The following is a 20296-nucleotide window of genomic DNA, read 5'->3' as shown; positions in this document are numbered from 1 at the left end:
ACTCAGCCATAAAAAAGAATGAAATGTTGCCATTTGCAGCAACATGGATGGACTTGGAGGGTACTATGCTTAGTGAAATAAGTCAGACAGAGAAAGACAAATACTGTATGATATCACTTTTATGTGGAATCTAAAAAATACAACTAGTGAATATAACAAAAACGAAATAGACTCACAGATATAGAGAACTAACTAGTGGTTACCAGTGGGGAGCGGGAAAGGGGGAGGGACAAGTTAGAGGTAGGGAAATAAGAGGAGCAAACTACTGTGCTCACTTCAGCAGCACACACACTAAAATTGGAACCATACAGAGAAGATTAGCATGGCCCCTGTGCAACGACGACACGGAAATTCATGAAGCGTTCCATATTTTTGTGACCTGAATGGGAAGGAAATTCAAAAAAGGGGGGATATATGAATACATACAGCTGATTCACTTTGCTGTACAGTAGAAACTAACACAACATCGTAAAGCAACTATACTCCAATTTTAAAAAAGAGGTACAAACTACTATGTATAAAATAAGTAAGCTACAACGATATATTTTATAGCACAGGGAATATAGCCAATATTTTATAATAACTATAAATGGAATATAACCTTTAAAAATTGTGAATCACTATGTTGTACACCTGAAACATACAATATTGTACATCGACTATATCTCAATTAAAAAATTAAAAAGCTGTGACCTAAAAAAAAAAAAATCTGATTGCTGAAGGATTACTGTGTGGTCCCACTGGAAGATAGGAAACATCTAAGGAGGACCTTAAAAGTTAGCTCCCCTCTCCTCCTGCCTGGTTTCTCAGCTTCTTTTGATAAGGGAAAGAAAGGACTTCTTACATTTTTCTTTGCAAGCTCAGTTGACTGTGTCTATTTCTGCAAGATTTTGTTGCAAATAAAAGGCTTCCCTGCATACATAGAAAATCGCTCTTTCTCAGATATCCAAGATATGCAGTATTTTTATGTGAAAAAAAAAGAAAAGCAAGTTGTAATACAATATGAACAGTGTTCTCCCCTTTTTTTTTTTTCAAATGCCAATATCTGACCACAGGAGAAATCTGGTGGAAAAGACATATAAGTGTTGAGAGTATTATCCCAGCATGATGAGACTGCGTGAGCCTTGACTTTCACTCAGTCATTCAACAACTATTTATTGCAGGCCTACTGTGTGCCAGCACTGAGGATACAGCGGGGGGACACTTTCCACTTTATGGGTTTCTGCCCTGTTTGGATTTGTGTAACAGGCATGTGTAACTTTTGTAACCAGAACTATAATCAAGAATTGCTTCTTCTCCCACAGAAGAAAATCCCTCTTTCCAACAGCCCAAGTCAGCATCACCCATCTCTGCCATCTTGGGGTCCTCCGAGTGCCCCTCTCCTCACACACCCTTCACATGAGCCAGCCCAGCCCTTCACTCTCCAGCCTCTAGTCTCTCTGAAAAGAGAATGACAGACCTAGGTCTGAATTCTGATCCTACTGCTTACCAGCTCCATAGCTTAACCTTGCTGAGAGTCTGTGTCTCACCTATAAATGCAAACACATTGCCTTGCTGGGCTGTTTGTAATGATCAGAAAATATCACGTGTTAAACTCCTGGCATGGTGCCTGGCACACAGCAAGTGGTTAATACTGAATTGCTATTATTATAATATTCTTCTTCTCACTCTTCCAAGCTGGAAATTCTCAGCAAGTGGCATTGTCAGAGGTCAAGGGCCCAGGCACGAGCCTGTTCAGCTCCCCTCCTGTCTCCCTCCGCACCCATCTTTTCTCCTTTCCCTCTATCTTCCCTCACTACGTTCTCTTTCCAAATGCAGCTCTTCCCTCCCTGAGTCTCCCCTTCTCTCTCCCTCCCAGACCACCTTGTGCACTAGCTCCTGAATCATGACCTCCTTCTTCAGCGTACACAGCCTCTCACTCCATCTTTCTCCTTTGTCATCAAACATGCGCTTCAAGCTGGTGCATCTTCACTGGGACCACTGCTTCTTCAGCTCCTTTTCTACCGCTCGTACTCCTGTCCCATTAAGACCTTGAAGTGCGTTACACCCTGTGTGCTCACCACCAACTTCCTACTTTGCCTCTTTGAAAACTGACGTGGCCCCCCCGCACTGAAGCCCCACCTTCCTCCGCCCGCCATGTTCTCTCTGGCCTACCCAACCCTCTCGGTTTGCTTTCTTGAAACCCTCTCATCTTTGATAATTACAGCTTGGGTGGGTGATGCTCCTGGCAGCCAGTAGGCAGAGGCCAGGGATGCTGCTAAACGTCCTACAGTGCCCAGGACGGCTCCCACCACGAGGACTGTCCAGCCCAACACGTCGAGAATGCTGCAGTTAAGAAATGCTGCTGGCTCCTTCGTCTCTAATACATCCCGGTTATTCTTCTGAAAAAAAAAAAAAAAAACACCCTTCATTAAGCCAACTCACTGCTCCATCAGAAGCTGAAATAGCAGTGACTCAGACCCTGGAGTCACACCACTGTGAGCCCAAGCCCTGGCTCAGCCATTTGCCAGCTGTGTGGCGTCCAGCAGCCACATGTCTCAGAGCCCGACTGCCTCATGTGTAAAAGGAGGCGATGGCGGGACAATATAGTGGGGTGATGCGCTGATGGCTTGGCAGAGGGCCAGGCACACAGGTCACACTCATGACATTTCAGTGATGTTTAACTCAAGTTTATACTCTTTAGGCTACTGTTCTAGGCTGGCCACAAATTGAACTCAGCTTTCCATCCCAGCTCTTCCCTCTACTCCTCCCCTCCCCCATCATCTGCTCTACCCCAGTTAAGCTCCACCCTCTTCCAGAACATGCACTGCATTTCCCCACCTCTCATCCTGCCTCCTGCCTTCACCTCCCGTATTAGTTTCCTATGGCTGTTCTAACAAATTACCACAAACTTAGGGGCTTAACACAACTCATATTTATTCTTTTACAGTTCTGGAGGCCAAAGGTCCAAAATCAGTTTCGCTAAGGTAGAGGCAAGGGGCTGGTTCCTTCTGGACGCTCTAGGAAAGAATCCGTTTCCTCGCCTTTTCCAGTCTCTAGACTGGAAAAGGCGAGGAAATAAAAATTCCCCGCTTTCCTTGGCTCATGGCAGAGGGGCACCTTCACCTGTCTGCTTCTGTCACGTCACCGGCTCTGTCTGTCTGTAGTCAGACTCCCTGTGTCTGCTTCTTGCAAGAACCCATGCGACTATATCGGGTCCACCCAGCTGATCCAGGATGAGCGCCCCCATCTCAAGATCCTTCACTTCACCACATCTGCAAAGGTCCTTCCGCCCTGTTAGGTAATGTTCACAGGCTCTAAGGATTAGGACCCAGACATCTCTGGGGGGGGAGGCATCATTCACCCAACCACATCTTCCATTCTGAAACGCCATCCCCTCCAACTCTGCGTACCCACCAATGCCTGCGCCCAGTGGGTCCTCAGCCACCAGTGATCACTCCAGGTGAATGATGGCCCCTCCTCTGGGACCCTCACACTTCCCCACTCCTTCAGCCATCACTTCCACGCCACCTGGAGTCCCTGCCTGTTTCCTCCCAGGCACGTAGACCTTGTCTCTCACACTGAATGGCTTCATACCATCCCCTGCTCAGCTCACAGTGCTGCACACGGTAGACACTTAGTCGGTAGGAGCTCTGCAGGTGGTTTTTATTGTCCTCCCACAAAAAGAAACTTGGACTTGAGCCCAACCGAAGCTGATCAACAATTTAAAAAACACAAGGTGGGGCTTCCCTGGTGGCGCAGTGGTTGAGAGTCCGCCTGCCGATGCAGGGGACACGGGTTCGCGCCCCAGTCTGGGAAGATCCCACATGCCGCAGAGCAACTGGGCCCGTGAGCCGTGGCCGCTGAGCCTGCGCGTCCGGAGCCTGTGCTCCGCAACGGGAGAGGCCACAACAGTGAGAGGCCCGCGTACCGCAAAAAAAAAAAACACAAGGTGGATGGCAATTCACGTTTCCTTGATGGGAGGGCAGCGTTGCCCTCACCCACCTGTCGGCAAGCTCTGTGAAGACATTATTCAGAAAGCAAAGGAAGTGAATTGAATTGATACTTACCTTCTTCTTCCTTCTCTCTTTAAGGATTGTCTTTGTATCTGAAATACCTTCTGGAACATTATAAAAAAATTACAAGCTGGACCCAGGAACTTCAGGTAATCTTTGAACTTCAAAAGTTCATTTCAGCTCCTCCTTAGAATTTACCCAGCCCGGAGCATTTTAACTCTGTTTCTCCTCTGTTAGGTAGTCAGCACACATCCTCCAAAAGGTGAAATGATACCTCCATTTGCACACGAAATGCTTCAGACAGGGTGGTTGAGATCTCCCAGGAGAGCAAGGAGGCTTGTTTTCCTCTGTCAAAAACCAGAAAAATTTAAATGCCATCAGATCTTTACAGTACAGCTAGCCACAGTATAGGCAGCAGAATTACGAAAAGTTACATAATGTCGACATTTTAGAGGCAAAATTATCCTTAGGGATTGTATCTCTCTGGTAGCTATTGCCGTATTAAGACTGTATAATAAACAACCATAACACTTTTAGCAGTGTTCCACAGTTACTGTCTACTGATCACACATCTGGGGCCAGCACTAGGTGGGTCCGCTGGTCTTGCTTACATGTCTGGGTGTTGGCTGGGCCTTGGTCGATATAGGCTGGCCTCAGCTGGAGCAGCTGTGCTCTCTTCCACGTGTTCCACGTGTCTCTGATCCTCCAGCAGGCTGGCCTGGGCACGTTCTCATGGTGCTAGCAGAGGAAGCAGACATCGGGAAGAGAAAGCAGGCCCAATCACGGAGTGCTTTTCAATCCTCTGCTTGTGTTATGTCTGCCAACATCCCATTGGCCAGAGCAAGTCACATGACTGAGTTCAGTGTCAGGGGGCAGCATATGGGTGGGCACTGCAAGTTACAGAGCCAAAGATATGAATAGAGGAAGGGTGAAATATTGGGACCAGCATTACGATCAACCCCAAAGACCATCTGGTCCAGGGGTCAGCAAACTTCTTCTGTAAAGGGCCAGATGGTAAACATTTTAGGCTTTGCAGGACATACAGCCTCTGCCACACTTATCTGACCAGCTGTTGTAGAGCAAAGGCAGCCATAGACAGAAGTAAATGAATGGGCGTGACGGGCATGCTCTGCTCCAATAAAATTTTATTTATAAAAATGGGCAGTGGTCCATATGTGGCCTGCAGACAGTAGTTTGCCACCCCCGATCTAGTCCATTCTCCTTATTTTACAGAGATGGACAGTGACATTCAGAGGCTAGGTGACCGTTTCAACGTCACACAGATAGTTGGTGGAAGAATCAAGACAAAAGCTCAGGCCTTCTGGCCCTAGCTCACTGCTTTTTCTCTTACACTCAGCAAATAATAACAAATAAGTCTAACTGCCATTTACTGAGCACCTACTATGTGCTAAACACTGTGCTAAAAGCTTTCCATCATTATCTCATTCTTACAACTCTAAGAGGTAGATACTAGTGTTAACCTCGTTCTCTATACAAAGAAGTGTCTAGAAAGAACTAGAGCTGAGATTCTATCTAGATCTAGAGTCTGAGCTCTTAACCACGATGCTGTACTACTTCCCTGTTAGTCACTAAGCTAAGCATCATTTTTCTGTGTTTTGAAGAAAGTTTTGTGAACCTTTATCCCGCCCCCAAAGGTAGTGGAAATGACTTCTGCGTTAGTCCTGTCCCCCGTCAGCTGCAGTTTCCCTTCACCTCATTTCAGATCAAGATCAACAGTTCTCAGGAGACTCAGCAGTATTTGCTGCAAGAAAAGTTACGGCAGCATCTGGAAGAGAAGGAGAAGCTGACCGAGGAAAGGCTACAGCAAGAGGAGAAGCTGAAAGCCAGAGTCAAGCGGCTAACGGAAGAGAAATCGGTAAGGTGGCCCCCGTCCTTCTCTTTACTACTGGAAACTGATGAAATGGGCTTTCCTATGAGAAACAGAGGGCGCGTACTTAGATGGAGAAATCTCAGCAACTCCTTGTTGGGAACTAAATTAATTAAAGAGGGTGAATGATGTAGGAGGAATTAACATGAAGCTTGAGTCCTAAAACTCAGAGATCAACTTGAAGATCAACTTGAAGAGGCAAGGTTATTGAAATGTCTAGAAATGGTACTTTGTTTATATACTGCAGCTGATTTTATTGATACAAATCCCAGTCGTTACTGCAGGTCCCAGTTTGTGTCTAAGTGTGTGCAAGACCAACCAATAGTATTTCAGCCTTCTGCTTTCTCTTCATGCATATCAGGGGAAACACATGGGGCTTCCCTGGTGGCGCAGTGGTTGAGAGTCCGCCTGCCGATGCAGGGGACACGGGTTCGTGCCCCGGTCCGGGAAGATCCCACATGCCGCGGAGTGGCTGGGCCCGTGAGCCATGGCCGCTGAGCCTGCGCGTCCGGAGCCTGTGCTCCGAAATGGGAGAGGCCACGGCAATGAGAGGCCCGCATACCGCAAAAAAAAAAAAAAAAAAAGAAACACATGGCCCAAACTGCTACTTACTTTTCCAGAAACCAGCCAATTAGAGGATACTTTACAGCAGTGCCTCTCAACTCAAAGGTGTCCACGGATCACATGGGGATGTTGTTAAAATGCAGATTCTGATTCAGCAGGTCTTGGGGGTTGGGGGGGAGCCTGGGATTCTGCATTTCTGACCAGCTCCCAGCTGGTACTGACGGCACAGCTCTGCAGACTACATTTTCAGCCACAAAGTCTTAGAAGAAGGTTTTCCCCAAGTTGGCCGATAAGAACCACCTGGACGCTGGTGAAAAATATAGCTTCTTGGGCCCCACCCCAGACCCACTGAATCAGCATCTCAGGAGAAAGCCAGGAAACTGCACATAATGGGCTGATTCTCATCCTTGTCCTTGCGTTGGCCCTTTCTGATATTCAGGGACCCACCATGAATTTAACTACCTCGGTCGCCATCATCCTAGATCAGTGGCTCATGACTTTGGCTGCACTTTTGTCACCTAAGAGATTAAAAAATACTAATGCCTTGTACCCCTCCCCCCACCCCACTCCCAGGTTCTGACCTAACTGGGGTGAGGGTGTGGCTCAGGCACTGGGATTGGTAAGCTCTCCCTGGTGGTTCCAATGTGCAGCCACGGTGGAGGGCCACAGCGTGCTGCCCCTCCTCCACCCCCCTCAAGACAGCAGCACGAGATCCGCTGGACCCCAACTCCCCCCCAGCACCTCCTTTCTTCCCCTGAGAAGGACTGGACCTGCCGTTTCCTCCGCCTTCACCGGGAGAAGCTTGGTGACTTCCTGCTTGGACCGTCCTTCTGTCACACACCCTCACTCTCCAGACCCCTCCAAGAGGCAAAGACCTCTGCCTGCTCCCTTTCATCCTCTAGTTCACGCCCCGCTACTTCTTCTCCTGTCTGCCTCTTTCTCTGCCTTTCTGCCTTTTGTGAAATAAAAGATTAAAAAGGAAGAACCACCTGACCCAAATCACCTGTGAGGCACATAAAGGTACCATTCACAACAGCCTTAAATCAAGGCAGCTCCCTCCAGAAGGACAAGTAGACATAGAAAAAGCCAGTGCCATTCCACAGAGAGGGAAATAGAACCAGAAAGAACCTAGCAATCTTCAAAATCTCCACCAGGCTCTCCACCTGTTCCCTCCCTCCTCTCTGATTAACTTCTCCCTTTGCCAAATGTCTTATTTTAGTTTTAACTTTGGTTTGACTTGTTCCCACTGTGGATGTACAGTATTGCAGCCCCAGCATGTTCAACATCACCTTGGGCACCGGCCTGGGCCTCCCAGACGCCCATTTGTAACATCTATTCCAACAGATACAGAGTTTCAAGGGCTGACATCGACCCCCCTTTAATCACAACAAAGCTCAGCGCGCACACCAGCCCATGCAGAGGGGGACGCAATGCCAGGGACCCACCAAGACAGAGCGCCACTGCTCATGTCCACTGTCGTCCCGTCGAGGGTCATCCTTCCCCAGACACGCACATTGATCAGCTCGACCCCAGGGACTCATCTGAAAGTACTGTTCCAGACTCCAGTGCCGGGTGCCCCGATTTTAAGTGAACCTCCCTCATACCACATGACACCATCACCCCCACCCTTTCTAAAAATATGCTTGTCCGAATTCATTAATTAAACTCCTCACGAGTCCTAACTTGTCTGAGGACTCTGTTTCAAGGGTAAGAAATTCTAGGTTCCCTTATGGAGCCAACATTCTTTTTTTTATTATTATTTTTTATTTATTTATTTTTTTATTATTTATTATTTTATTATTATTCTTTTTTTTATTATGATCCGTTAGCAGCAGTCCTCTGATTTGTGCACACACTAATGGTTTAAATCAGGGAGCAGCAAACTTTTTCCACAAAGAGCCAGATAGTATCTATTTTCAGTTTTGCGGGTCGTATGGTCTCTGTTGTGGCTTCTCAGCTCTGTTGTTGCAGTGCAGAGGCAGTTGTGGGCAACCCACGATGAGCATGGAGGGATGCCAATAAAACTTTATTTACAAAGAAGCAGGCAGCGGGCCAGATTTGGCCCAGATGCCGTAGCTTGCCAACTCCTGTCTCTAGGGTCAAAGGGACCAGGGTTCAAACTCCTGTTGACGTGATTTACTAGTAAACTGAACAGATTCCTTAATCTCTCTAAGCCTGTTTCCTCCTTTGCAAAGTTGAAATGACAGAAGAAATGATTAATCTTTACTAGTAATAGTTATCATGTGACAAGTATTTCACGTTCATCATCTCATCTGCTCCTCACATCAACCCAATGCAGGAAGCACTATTACTGTCCCCATTGTACAGACAGGGAAACTGAGGCTTCTAAAACTTCTCACTTGCCCAAGACTATACATCTAGGAAAGATCAACCGGAGGCTCTAATTTGGGCCTGCCGACTCCAGACCCCATACTCTTAGCCCCTAAGTATACTGCCCACCGTTTTCTGTGGCAGTGAGAAGTGAAAGAGTTTTCTTGTTGTGAGAAGTGAGTGAATCCGTGCAGTGCCTGGCACAGAGTCCAGATCCCTACTATGGTAACCATGTCTATTAAACAACAATCATGACTTTCAGGCTTTGGAGGAAACCATTTCTCAGGAGAAAAGCAGAGCAAAGGAAGCATTAGAAGAAGAACAGAGCAAAGTCCAAGAGCTGGAGAATCGCTTAACCCGCCAGAAGGAGGTACGCAGCTCGGGGAGATAGTTGGCTCCAGCCCAAATCCGGCTTGAGGGCCAAATGGAAGAAGTTTAGAACCACAGATGACGGGGAGAAGCGCGTGGCAGAGTTTCCTAGAGTGATTTGTCCTTGGGAGGGCTCAGCTAGTCTGGGAAGAAGCAAGGGGGCCTCTAGGAGAGAGCCCTAGAGCTGTGGCCTTCACAATTAGTTGGAAAAATTGTAAACAGCGTAAAATGCAGCCTTAGATAGGCGACAAGTTGGGATTGGTGACATGAGCATGTACAGAGATTGTATCCCGAATCCCAAAAATGGAGGAATTACAGAATCGTGGGACTTCAGGGCTGCGTGTATCCTCCAACAACATCCTAAAATCATCCAGCCTTCAGCTCCACCACCAAGGAATTTTCTGCAGCCCAGGGCAGTCTATCCCAGTGTTGATGCCTTGGGCTGGCAGAACATTCTTCCTTTAGGTTGAATTGACCCAGACTTTCTCCCAGAAGGGTTTCAATCCTCCACCCGCCCCCCGGGCTCCTGCAAGACCCGTCTATTGAATACTTTCTCTTCCACAGAATAACCTTTTATAGATGCTTGAAAATAGAGGCACCCGCTCCTCTCCAGACCCAAGTGCCATTCCCAGCCCTGGAGCATGGCCTTGTTCCGCTCCTCTGAGCTGCTCTGTGCTCCAGAAGCCACAGATGGGCAGCTCACTGGCTGAAAAGGGCCTGCAGACATGTTACGTTTGGTCCTAGAGTGTTTTTTCTTGAATTCATAAACTATACTGAAAAATCCAGATTTCCACCCTCTCTTGAAAAGTTCAGAAATCTGGCCCTCCTTTCCACTTGGCAAAAACGGGCCGGAGTGGAACCAAGTAGCAGAAGTTTGCCACAGTCCTCGCCATTCCCTATTGCATCACATACAACCCACTTCACTTTGGGTAACTGTCGAGCCCCTGTAGGCATCTGAGTTTGCAACCCATCATCTGTTTTCTTCCTAAAGTTTTTGTAGGCAAAACTGGACACAGTTCTCCAGCATTTAGTGGCCTAGAGCAGGACTCTTCTCTCCCTCGTTGAAGATGTTGTACTTCTATTGATGTGTCCAAAATGGCTTTTGGAAAAGCCCTATTACAGTGTTCACTCATACTTACCTCGTGGTCACCCTCAGATCCCTGAGTCTTTTTTACAAAATGTTTTCATTAGCGCTTCGGTCCTGGGGCAGCGCAGAGGAGTGAGGAGTGCAGGCTTTGCAGCCTGGCTGGGCTACTTACTGGCTCAATACCTACCTTCTTTAAAGGATGGCTGTGAAGATTAGAGATAATGTACACTAAAGTGTTTGACCCAGAATCATCTCTCAAAGAATGGTAGCTATTAATACTATCAATCACTGTACTTCCACTTCTGTTTAGGTACTTGCCTCCTACAAATCCCCCACTGCATCCCTACTCCTCAGAGGGAAACCCTGGCCCACCCACCAGTGAGGGAGAAATAATGAGCCTGGTGGGCAGAGCCCATGTCATTTGATCCGATCCAGAGAGGGAAAGTGTTTATGTGTTGGGTCTCACTCAGGTTTCCGGCGCAGCTGTGCTCTGCAGGCCTGTGTAAACAGTGTCAGTACCTGGTCCTGAGTTATTTCTCCAGGGGTGGCAAGGAGGAGGAGGGTGTCACAAGGGTTCCCAGCGGCCAAATGCCACTGAGAGGTCATCAGCACAAAGATGGGGAAGCCCCTTGATTTTAGAGATCTCGAGGTCACGGGGCACTTCAGGAGGGAGATTTAAGGAAAGCCTGGTGGTGGACAGCCCCATGGCAGGGAGGAGCTGTGGCCGGGTCACCCAGGCCTAGGACAGTGTCAGCCCACTTCTCCCGGCAGGACCTCTCCGTGGCTTCTTGTCAGGGGAACCTGAGATTAAAATCCCAGACACAGACTTAGATCAACCTCAAACAGTCCTTTGATTTTTCTTTCTATTAGACCTTCCTCCACACTGTCAGATGCATCTTTAAGGACGACAGAATCACTAGTTCATAATGCGGGTTTGGAGGTAACGTTAAAGATTAGTTCCCATGACCTGCCCAGGAGCGTGGGAGCAAAGTGGCCCGGGGGGACGGGACCTGGGCGTGAGTCGCACGAGGACAGGCTTCCCTGTAGTGCGTAGCGCCCGTCTCGGCTGCAGAGGAGCTGCCGAGAGCAAAGTCCCGCGTGTAGACGTGAGATCAGGCCAGTGGGGCAGGAAAATGCCTCAACCTGAAACCCTCCTCAGACCTTCGGCTCCTCACGTCTCATGGGAGACGCCAGGCTCCCGTGATGTTACTGCGCTTCTGCTTCGTTGGGGCTGGTATTGGAACAGATGAGTGTTGGCGTTTTTTAAACTGCTTTTCACTGCAAAATATATAAAAATGTGTAGTATTTCCTCCATATTATGGATTCGATATTTTTGCAGACCAATCTCGGACCCTAACCACCAGCTATAATGGAAACCGTGTTCCAAATTCCAGACCTCTGCCAAGCTGGTGTTTACAACACAACCCGTTTGAGAGTTGAGGTGCCCTTTCTTTTTGTTTGTTTTTTTTTTTTTAACATAATGATGATGAATCTGAGGTGCCCTTTCTCGCAGTGACTAGAAACTGGGGCCTTACCGGCAACTTCTAGCCTTCTGCAATTTGCATAAACCATTTAACTGAACGGCTTATCGGCAAGCTGCTTCCTAGATGAAAGTCCCTGACTGCGGGCACTAATTACCAATCACAGCGCTCGCGTCCTCTCAGAGCTTCCCTTGTGAGCTTTGCCCCCGCCCCCCTAGAGATTGTTACGTGTGGCTCATTAATTCAATACACTGCCCTCCTCTAGAAACCTGATTGTCTCTCAGAGATTTACTTCAACAATGGGAAATTCCATTATTAATGAGATTCTTCTTCTTCTTATCACAGAGGCTGCCTGGCACAATGATAAGAGCTCAGACTCTGAAATAAGACAGGCTTGGTCGCCTCTGCTGGCTTGCTCCCTGCCAGGGCCTCCACCCACAGGCAACGTGAGGGGTTCAATCCTGGCCCCACCACTAACAAACTTCATGGTCCCCGCACCCTCACCAACTTTCCGTTCTTTAGTTTCCTCATCTGTTAAATGGTGACGCTAACTTCTCTGATGAGGTTGCCGTGAGAGTGACGGGAGTGAGAAGCGCTGGCCTTGGGCCCTGGCACGGAAGACCAACCCTCAACGTTTGAGCTACTGTCATTATTAGTATCATCGTTATTAGCAATTTTCCCCCTAAATGTGCAGGCAACCAAAAAAGACTGGTCATTGATTTTCAGATTTTGGAGAGCAGCATTGCCCATGAGAAAAGCAAAGCAAAGGAAGCCTTAGAGACAGAAAAGAGAAAAGTGCGAGATCTGGAGAACCACTTAACCCAGCAGAAGGAGGTCTGAAGAGCAGAGAGAGAGAAATTGGGTGGTGGCAGCCAAAAGCCCTTTGGAAGGAGCTCCAGAACCAGATGTGAGGCCGTGTTTCGGTGCCCTGAGGTAGAGCAGGTGGTAAAGCGGGCAGGTGGGGAGCCGTGCCTCCGTTCAGAGTGGCCGGTATCACAACATAGGACTCACCAGCTGTATGACCCTAGGGCAGATCACCTAACCTCCTGTGCGTCAGTTTCCTCATCTGTAACATGGGGAGGGGTACAGTCCCTGCCTCGCGGGATTAAATGAATTAGTGTATATTAAGTACTTAGAACTGCACTCGCACACAGAGGGCCGTCTTCAAAAGCACTGCTGGCCAACTACCTAGGGAAGGGAGTTGCACTCCAGGGGAGACCCGCTGGGTTGGAGTCTGGGTCAGTCCCTCAGCCAGCATCCTCCTCGTCGTCGAAAAGTATTTATGATGCACCCAGCGTGGGCACAGTAGGAAAACACCCTCTTGGCGCCAGCCTCCTAGTTTCATAGACTCCAAAGTAGACCCTCCCTGGGCCGATGGACAGATAGAGACACAAACATTGCAGCGTAAGATGGAGTAGACGGTACACAACCAGCTCGCACGGTGGTCACATCAAATAAGCACCAGGGGTCAGTGCCTTCTGGAAGAGATGAGAAGCACACCCTCAAGGACAGGGTGATGTGGGAGGGGGAAGGGGTGTCCAAGTGCCAGGCCCAGGCCGAGCCAGTGACATCCACTGCCACCAGCCTGGGGACTGGGCTTACCAGCCGGAGCCGCCATGAAAGGCAGGCCCCAAGGCTCAGAGGAGGGATGAACGCCCGAGTCATGCCGTGAAAGTCAAAGAAGGGCTCTCGGACCCAGGAGGCCAGGTGGCCGTGCCCTCAGTGACCTGTGATGGCATCTCCAGGAGCCGGACTGTAGGGACAGAGGGGGCACACACAGACATGTGCCGGCCCTCATGGAACTTCCAGAAACAAAGCTGGTGACTCAATGAATTGTTTAATTCAGTTTTATTCATCCATCTGCAAATATTTACTGAGTACCTACCACATGCCAGACCTTATTGGGTGTCAGGGATACTGCAGAGCACTAGACGGACCACGGCCATGCCCCCCACTCTAGGGCGGAGGACAGACAACCATGTAAACAAACACAGGTGACTCCAGAGCCACAGGCTGTGGGGTAGACAAAACCAGGGTGGGTTAGAGAGTGGCCCGCCAGCGGGGAGGGCGTCTCCAAGGAGGTGACCTTGCGTAAGAACTGGAGGGCAGAGGGAACACCACGGGAACATCTGCGGGAAGAGAATGCCACTAGGTCAGGGGTTCCAAGTGCAAAGGAGAGGGACCGGAGTTTGCCAGAGGGACAGGGGCAGGACGGGAAGAATGAAATCAAGCTGGAACAAGACGGAAGCCAAATGGGTCAGAGGAAGAAAGCCGGAGGGAGACACACAGTAGGCGAAGCGAGGCATGGCAGCAGAGCTGGGTGGGCTAAAAGTGTCGATTCTGGTCCCAATTCCAGCTCTGCCCCAACATGCTGTGTGACTCTGGGCAAGCCCCTTGCCCTCTCTGTGTCCCCATCTCTAATGCGGGTGCTGTGACAGAGGTTTGTTTCGAGGAGTCCGTGCATGCATTGTGACCACCTCCGCAGGTGAGGTCAGAGTCCCGGTCGGGTGGGGAGGATGGAGTGCATGGCGGGATATGGGGGCTGGACAGGCAAGCAAAGACCTTGGGAGTGAGGCTGTGCCAGCCCCTGCAGGGAAGTGAGGTCAGAGTCCACACAGGGCGAGGGAGCTCCGACACAGAGCGAGCCTTGTTAAGGGGTAGAACCCAAACTGCGGTCATAGCTGCCCCCAGATCAGCCCTTATACAGATGGGCCAGGGGTGGGGCTTTAGAGTGTGGGCTCCCACTGAGCAGGGTGGCAGACTCTGTGCCAGTCTACGTTTGAATACACAAGCATGTCTCCTGCCTCCAGGTAGGGTGGGGCTGGAATCAGGAGGACAGCTCAGGCCAGGTCCAGAAGCCAGGTGGCAGGGTGGCTAGGGCAGGGCACTGGCATCTGAACTGGCACCACCACTTCCAGATGGTGTGACCTTAATGCATTACTCATCCTCTCCCTGCCTCACTTACAGCCTCTGTGTCCTCACGTGCAGAATGGGGGGCAGACGCCACCTGGGGGCTCGCATTCAGTGCACGGTGCAGGGGCTCATGTTGCAGAATTTAGAGCGTGGGCAGTATCATCATCATCATTTTCATTTGTAATTTGCCAAGCGGCGCAGAATAAGAGAAGGGAGGGTGCCCTCCCGTGGGGCATGTGGCCTCTTACGTCAGGCAGGACACAGACTCGCAGGGTGGGGTCTGGACAGTCTTAGGCAGACTTGGCAGTGGGAAAATGCCAAGCCCATGCAGGGAGGAGAGTCAGAGCCCAGGTGGGGCGGGGAGGCCCGTGTGCAGAGCAGGGCAGGGGGGATGGAGGCCCAGGACGTAATGCTAGAACAGCAAGGCTGTCGGGAAGATCCTCTTTTCTCCAGAGCCACCCACCCCCAAAGTGTAACAATGTCAGTAGATTTTCTTTTTACCCAATAATGCATGTTCACTAAAGAAAATTTAGAAGATACAGACCAGTGAAAAGAAGAAAATATAAATTACCATAATCTCAATTCACCCCAAATAGCCATTATTTATATTTTGGTACATAGCTTTCCAGTCTTTTGTTTATGCATATATAAATTGTTGAAACTACAAGAGTTTCAACAACTGCAAACAGGGTTTCTCGACCCTACTCTGGCTGTTTCCCTCCTGGGGCTTGTGTAGTTGAAGCTGGGCTCCAATCCCCTCTCCATCACCGTATCTGTGGGGTATATGTTCTCAGTCCCAAACTGTCCTGGGCTTCAATTTCTGGACCCAAGCCTTTGTAGGCTGGAGAGAGACCGCCAGTGTCCTTTGAAGCCACAGGCGTCAGGCCTGCTGGCACAGGAGGTGTATCCCCCCACCCCCTCCCGCCCCCCACCCCTGCCCTTTGCCTCTCCTGCCCCACCTCCCAAGAAGCCAGGTACTTCCCAACAAGGGACCACACTGGTGCCGTCACCTGTCCGTTTAGTAGTTTAGTTCGCGGCTCAGCACCAAATGCATTGACCTGAACACTCACCAGCCTGTCACTTCCTGAACACCAGCCCAGAAATCCTGAAAGACGAATAACTCTCTCTTTTAAGGACACAACTAACCAAGACGTGACTTGCGGGTTCTCACCATGCTGGGCACGCCACCCTTCTCACCTCTCTCTCCAGCGAGCACCCAGTGCCTTGAGCTCTCACTCCCAAACCCTGACTCACTGGTGTCAACGATTACTAATCCTGGCTTCCCCTTGCTGTTGTCACTTCCCTTCCTTTCTCGTGCACACACCCTCAAACCGCTTGTTGTTGACTTCCAGATTTCAGAGAGCAGCATCGCCTACGAGAAACACAAAGCGAAGGAGGCCATAGAGAAGGAAAAGAAAAAGGTGCAAGATCTGGAGAACCGCATAACCAGGCAGAAGGAGGTATGAGTCTCAAAGAGGAAAAGACGTGGAGGAGCCAGCATGGCTGAGCACCAGGCTCTGGGGGCAGGCGGTCTGGGTTCAAATCCTACCTCTGCCACCCCCTGGCTGTGGGACACTAGGCAGGAGTTGCCACCTCTGTGCCTTGGTTTCCCCACTTATGAAATACAGATGATCCGATAGATCAACCTCATGGAGTTGTGAGGCTAGATTGCTAACATACACAGAGACAAGCGCCTGGCCCTCAGTGAATGCTGCTTGTTTTATTGTTGTTGTTGTTGTTGTTATTATTATCTCACAGCCAGGAAGTGGAGGGGCAGAATCTGAACCCAGGACTACCTGACTCTAGGACTTCTCATCATCACCCCTCCTCTCTCTATCCTTGACCTTGGTGTAGGCTCAGCTGCCCGGGGTCACAGAGGGGGCAGCAGGATACAGATGCCTGAATGTCTGATCGCCTTGGTGCTATTTCTCCACCAGAATCTGTCATCATCGCTATCATCACCTTCATAATCAAACCACGTTTACGATTATTACTGAGAGTAGGAGATGCAGGAGAAGCAGAAGTTGTTGCACAGGACCCTGTCTTAGGCACCTCCAAGCTGGAGGACTGAATTCACCCCTCCTGGGTCCCAACAGTACAAGACACACACACACACACACACACACACACACACACACACACACACGCAAGCCGATATCTCAAAAGTCAAGGCACGTGATAAACACACAACCTGACAATAGTGGGTTAAATTTAAATACAGGTAAATACAATTTCAAAGGATTTTGAAGACCAGATGGGGCTGGGACTTCCACAGCGGTCCAATGGTTAAGAATCTGCCTTCCAATGCAGGGAACGCAGGTTCGATCCCTGGTCGGGGAACTAAGATCCCACATGCCGCAGGGCAACTAGGCCTGCATGCGCTACAGCCCACGCGCCACAACTAGAGAGGAGCTCGCACGCCGTCACGAAGAGCCCTCTCACTGCAACGAAAGATCCCGCATGCCGCAACAAGGATCCGATGCAGCCAAATAAATAAATAAATAGACCAGATGGGACTAAACAGATCTTCAAGTCCATTCACACCGATCTTAGATCGTTTTCTTCAAAGAAAGGTTCCCAAATATTACCATACATAGAATCACTGGGGGGTTATTTTTTTCTTCTTCTTCTTTTTCTTTCTTTTTTCTTTTTCTTTATTTGGCTGCGCCGCACAGCACGCGGGATCTTAGTTCCCCAACCAGGGATCAAACCCATGCTCCTTGCAGTGGAAGCGTGGAGTCTTAACCACCAGACCGCCAGAGAAGTCCCCTGGGGGGGTTGTTTTGGATTAAATAATGTTCATGAAAAGGCTACATGCAGTATGATTCCGACTATATGACGTTCTGGAAAAGGCAAAACTATGGCAACAGTTAAAAGATCAGGGATTAAAAAAAAAAAAAGATCAGGGATTGGTTAGGGGAGTGGTGGTGAACAGAAGGAATACGTAGGGTTTTTAGGGCAGTAAAACTATTCTGCATGGTACTCTAATGGTAGACACATGTCATTGTACATTTGTCCAAACCCACAGAATGTGCAACACCAAGAGTGAACCCTAACATAAACTATGGACTTTGGGTGACAATGAGGTGTGGAGGCAGGTTCATCAGTGTAAGAAATGTACCAGTCCAGTGGGGATGTTGACCGTGGAGGAGTCTGTGCATGTGATGGGGGCAGGAGTTCATGGAAACTCTGTACTTTCTGCTCAATTTTACTGTGAACCTAAAACTGCTCTAAAGAATGAAGTCAAATAAATAAATAAAGTGCGTCCAGCCCCAGCACAGTGCCTGTCACGAAGCCCACATTCCACAGTGTTGGAGAATGGACCCAAGGAGGAGAGTAGAATTTCGACAAAGATCGGAAGAATGGGTCCCGGGAGGAGGGAGAAGGTGTTGAGGACATGGCGACCAGAGTCCAATCTCACCGGGGCCCCACGGGACGAGGGGAGGTCATCCCACGGCCGAAGCCACAGAGGAAGATGGAGGAGTGTCCTGGAGGCAGGTCCTGTGACGAAGGGGTGAAGGAACTTGGCACATTTATCCTGGAAAATAGATTTAGGGAGAGACATGACAGCCCTCCTCAAATATTTAAAGGGCTGTCTCATAAAAGAGAAATAAAACTTGTTCGATGAGCTCCAGGTGACAGCACTGAGCTCAGAGACCAGAAATCTCAAGTAGACAGATCTCAGCTGCATATAAAAAAAGAGTTCTGTAATCATTGGAACCTTCCAGAGAAAACATGGACTTTGGACTTTAAAAGGATCAACAGAACAATACCAGAACAGAGGTCACCTCCTCTCTGAAAACAGGGGAGGGAGAGGCTAGGGTAGATATTTATACCTGAATTTCTGTTAATTTGATGTTTGCTGTTTGTCTAGGAGATAGATTTAAAAATGCAAAAAGAAGACATTTTAAATGATAAATTAAATGATGCATTGGCCATGGTAGAAAAGACTCAGAAAACAAAGACGGCTGAAAGTCTAAAAGCAGAGAGCCTCACCATGAAATTAAGTGAAACATTAGCTGAACTGGAAACTGCTAAGACGAAAATGGTAAGTCAGTGCCTTCTGGGGACGGGAGAATTCTCCCTTCAATGCGAGATCACGATGCCATGAGGATGCGTGGTGTAGACCAGGGGTTCTCAGCCTCTGCACTGTTGATGTTCTGGGTGGGGTAACTCTTTCTCATGTCCTGTGCATTATAGGATGTGTAGCAGCATCCCTGGTCTGTACCCACGAGATGCCAGTGGCACCCTTCCCCCAGTTGTGACAACCAAAAATGTCTTCCAACTTTGCCAAATGTCTCTGGCAGGGTCAAATCACCCTCTGCTGGAAGCATTAGTTTAGTATAAAAAGTAAACAGAAGCTAAGATGACGCCCTCTGTCCAGGGTCTTCTAAGATGTTGTAATTCAGGGTCTTCACAGGGTCAGGCTGAAGCACTGAGCAGCCCCAGAATTTAGGGATCAGCGACTATTCCTCAGACGTTAAGATAATGTTTTTCAATTTCATCTCAGCATTCAAGGCCCTCCACCATCAGGGCTCAATGTTGCACCCACCTGTCCTTCATACATTGAACAGACAGGTCTGTGGACAAGGAGTTGATGAGGATTGACCTGGCAGAAGTGCACAGAGTGAACCTGAGTGGGACTGGACTTGGAGGCACCGGCTCGGGGCGTGGCACGTTGTTGCTGTAGTCCTGAGTCATAGGACCTGGACACTCGGGGCAGCAGAGGAGGGGAAGGAAGGAGTCGCTCTGGAGAGAGTGAGCAGAAAAAATGGCAGGACTCGACAACTGACTGACAGGACAGGAGCACTGAGAAGAGGGAAGAACCAAAGGAGGCGGGCGAGCTTGGAGCCAGGGCACCGGGCGGGCTGATGACACACGGTGGAGATGCGGGGAAGATGGGGGTCGGGGTTTGTGTGTGTGGCGGGGGGGGGGGGTCTCTTGTGGGAGAGGGGCTGTCTTCTGGAGAAGGTGAAGAATTCAGACTGAGACGAGTGTGGGGTACCAAGTTCAAAAGTTGCCCAAACTTTTGGCAGGGCGATAAAATAGATTTGGGGCAGGAAGCAAGACATGGGAACAAAATTTGGAAGATAGCCTTGGGGGAGTGATTGTTGAGACAGCAGGCACGTGTGAGCGTCTCAGGCAGAGAATTTACGCATCTGGAGAAGATCAGAGGCTCAACGTATTAAGGGAATCAGGAGGAGGAGGATGACGTCATCCAGGTAGCAGGAGAATGATGTCATCCCGAGAGGGGAGGAAGGTGGGGGGCGGTCAAGGGAAAAGTTCTGACTCACCATCAGGGGACCACTGATCATTTTTGGGTTTTTTTGTTTGTTTGTTTTTGCGGTACGCGGGTCTCTCACTGTTGTGGCCTCTCCCGTTGCGGAGCATAGGCTCCGGACGCACAGGCTCAGCGGCCATGGCTCACGGGCCCAGCCGCTCCATGGCATATGGGATCTTCCCAGACCGGGGCACGAACCCGTGTCCCCTGCATCGGCAAGTGGACTCTCAACCACTGCACCACCAGGGAAGCCCCATTTTTGTTTTTAAGAACTACAAATTCATTCACTTTTCTCTTATAAAATTGTTCACTGACTAATTCAACCCACACTTACTGAGCATCTGGGTCTAGATGCTGTGACAGGGATCTAGACACTGATGCTGTGGG

The 20296-nt window shown here is 49.3% G+C and overlaps 1 protein-coding gene, 1 long non-coding RNA gene and 1 other non-coding gene across 3 annotated transcripts in view; 2 read left to right on the top strand and 1 right to left on the bottom strand.

Annotated features, from left to right (window-relative positions):
• FHAD1 (forkhead associated phosphopeptide binding domain 1) overlaps nt 1-20296 on the top strand; it is a 139021-nt gene that overhangs the window by 87536 nt on the left and 31189 nt on the right. Inside the window, exons 15-20 of the mRNA XM_073804661.1 lie at nt 4074-4144; nt 5719-5871; nt 9041-9148; nt 12442-12549; nt 15981-16088; nt 18503-18676. Of these exons, the coding sequence (XP_073660762.1) occupies nt 4074-4144; nt 5719-5871; nt 9041-9148; nt 12442-12549; nt 15981-16088; nt 18503-18676 (722 nt within the window). The remainder of the gene's footprint in view (nt 1-4073; nt 4145-5718; nt 5872-9040; nt 9149-12441; nt 12550-15980; nt 16089-18502; nt 18677-20296) is intronic.
• Nucleotides 102-4037, bottom strand: LOC109547261 (uncharacterized). The gene is made up of 2 exons (XR_012327930.1): nt 3106-4037; nt 102-2381 (listed from the first exon to the last, which is right to left on the bottom strand). It is a non-coding gene; the product is annotated as an uncharacterized lncRNA (long non-coding RNA).
• LOC117309680 (U6 spliceosomal RNA) lies at nt 268-374 on the top strand. Its single transcript, XR_004523992.1, has one exon. It is a non-coding gene; the product is annotated as a U6 spliceosomal RNA (small nuclear RNA).

Source organism: Tursiops truncatus, chromosome 1, assembly GCF_011762595.2.
Source record: "Tursiops truncatus isolate mTurTru1 chromosome 1, mTurTru1.mat.Y, whole genome shotgun sequence".
NCBI lineage: Eukaryota > Metazoa > Chordata > Mammalia > Artiodactyla > Delphinidae > Tursiops > Tursiops truncatus.
The sequence above is the reverse complement of the archived record's forward strand: the minus strand, read 5'-3'. Positions and strand labels throughout refer to the sequence as shown.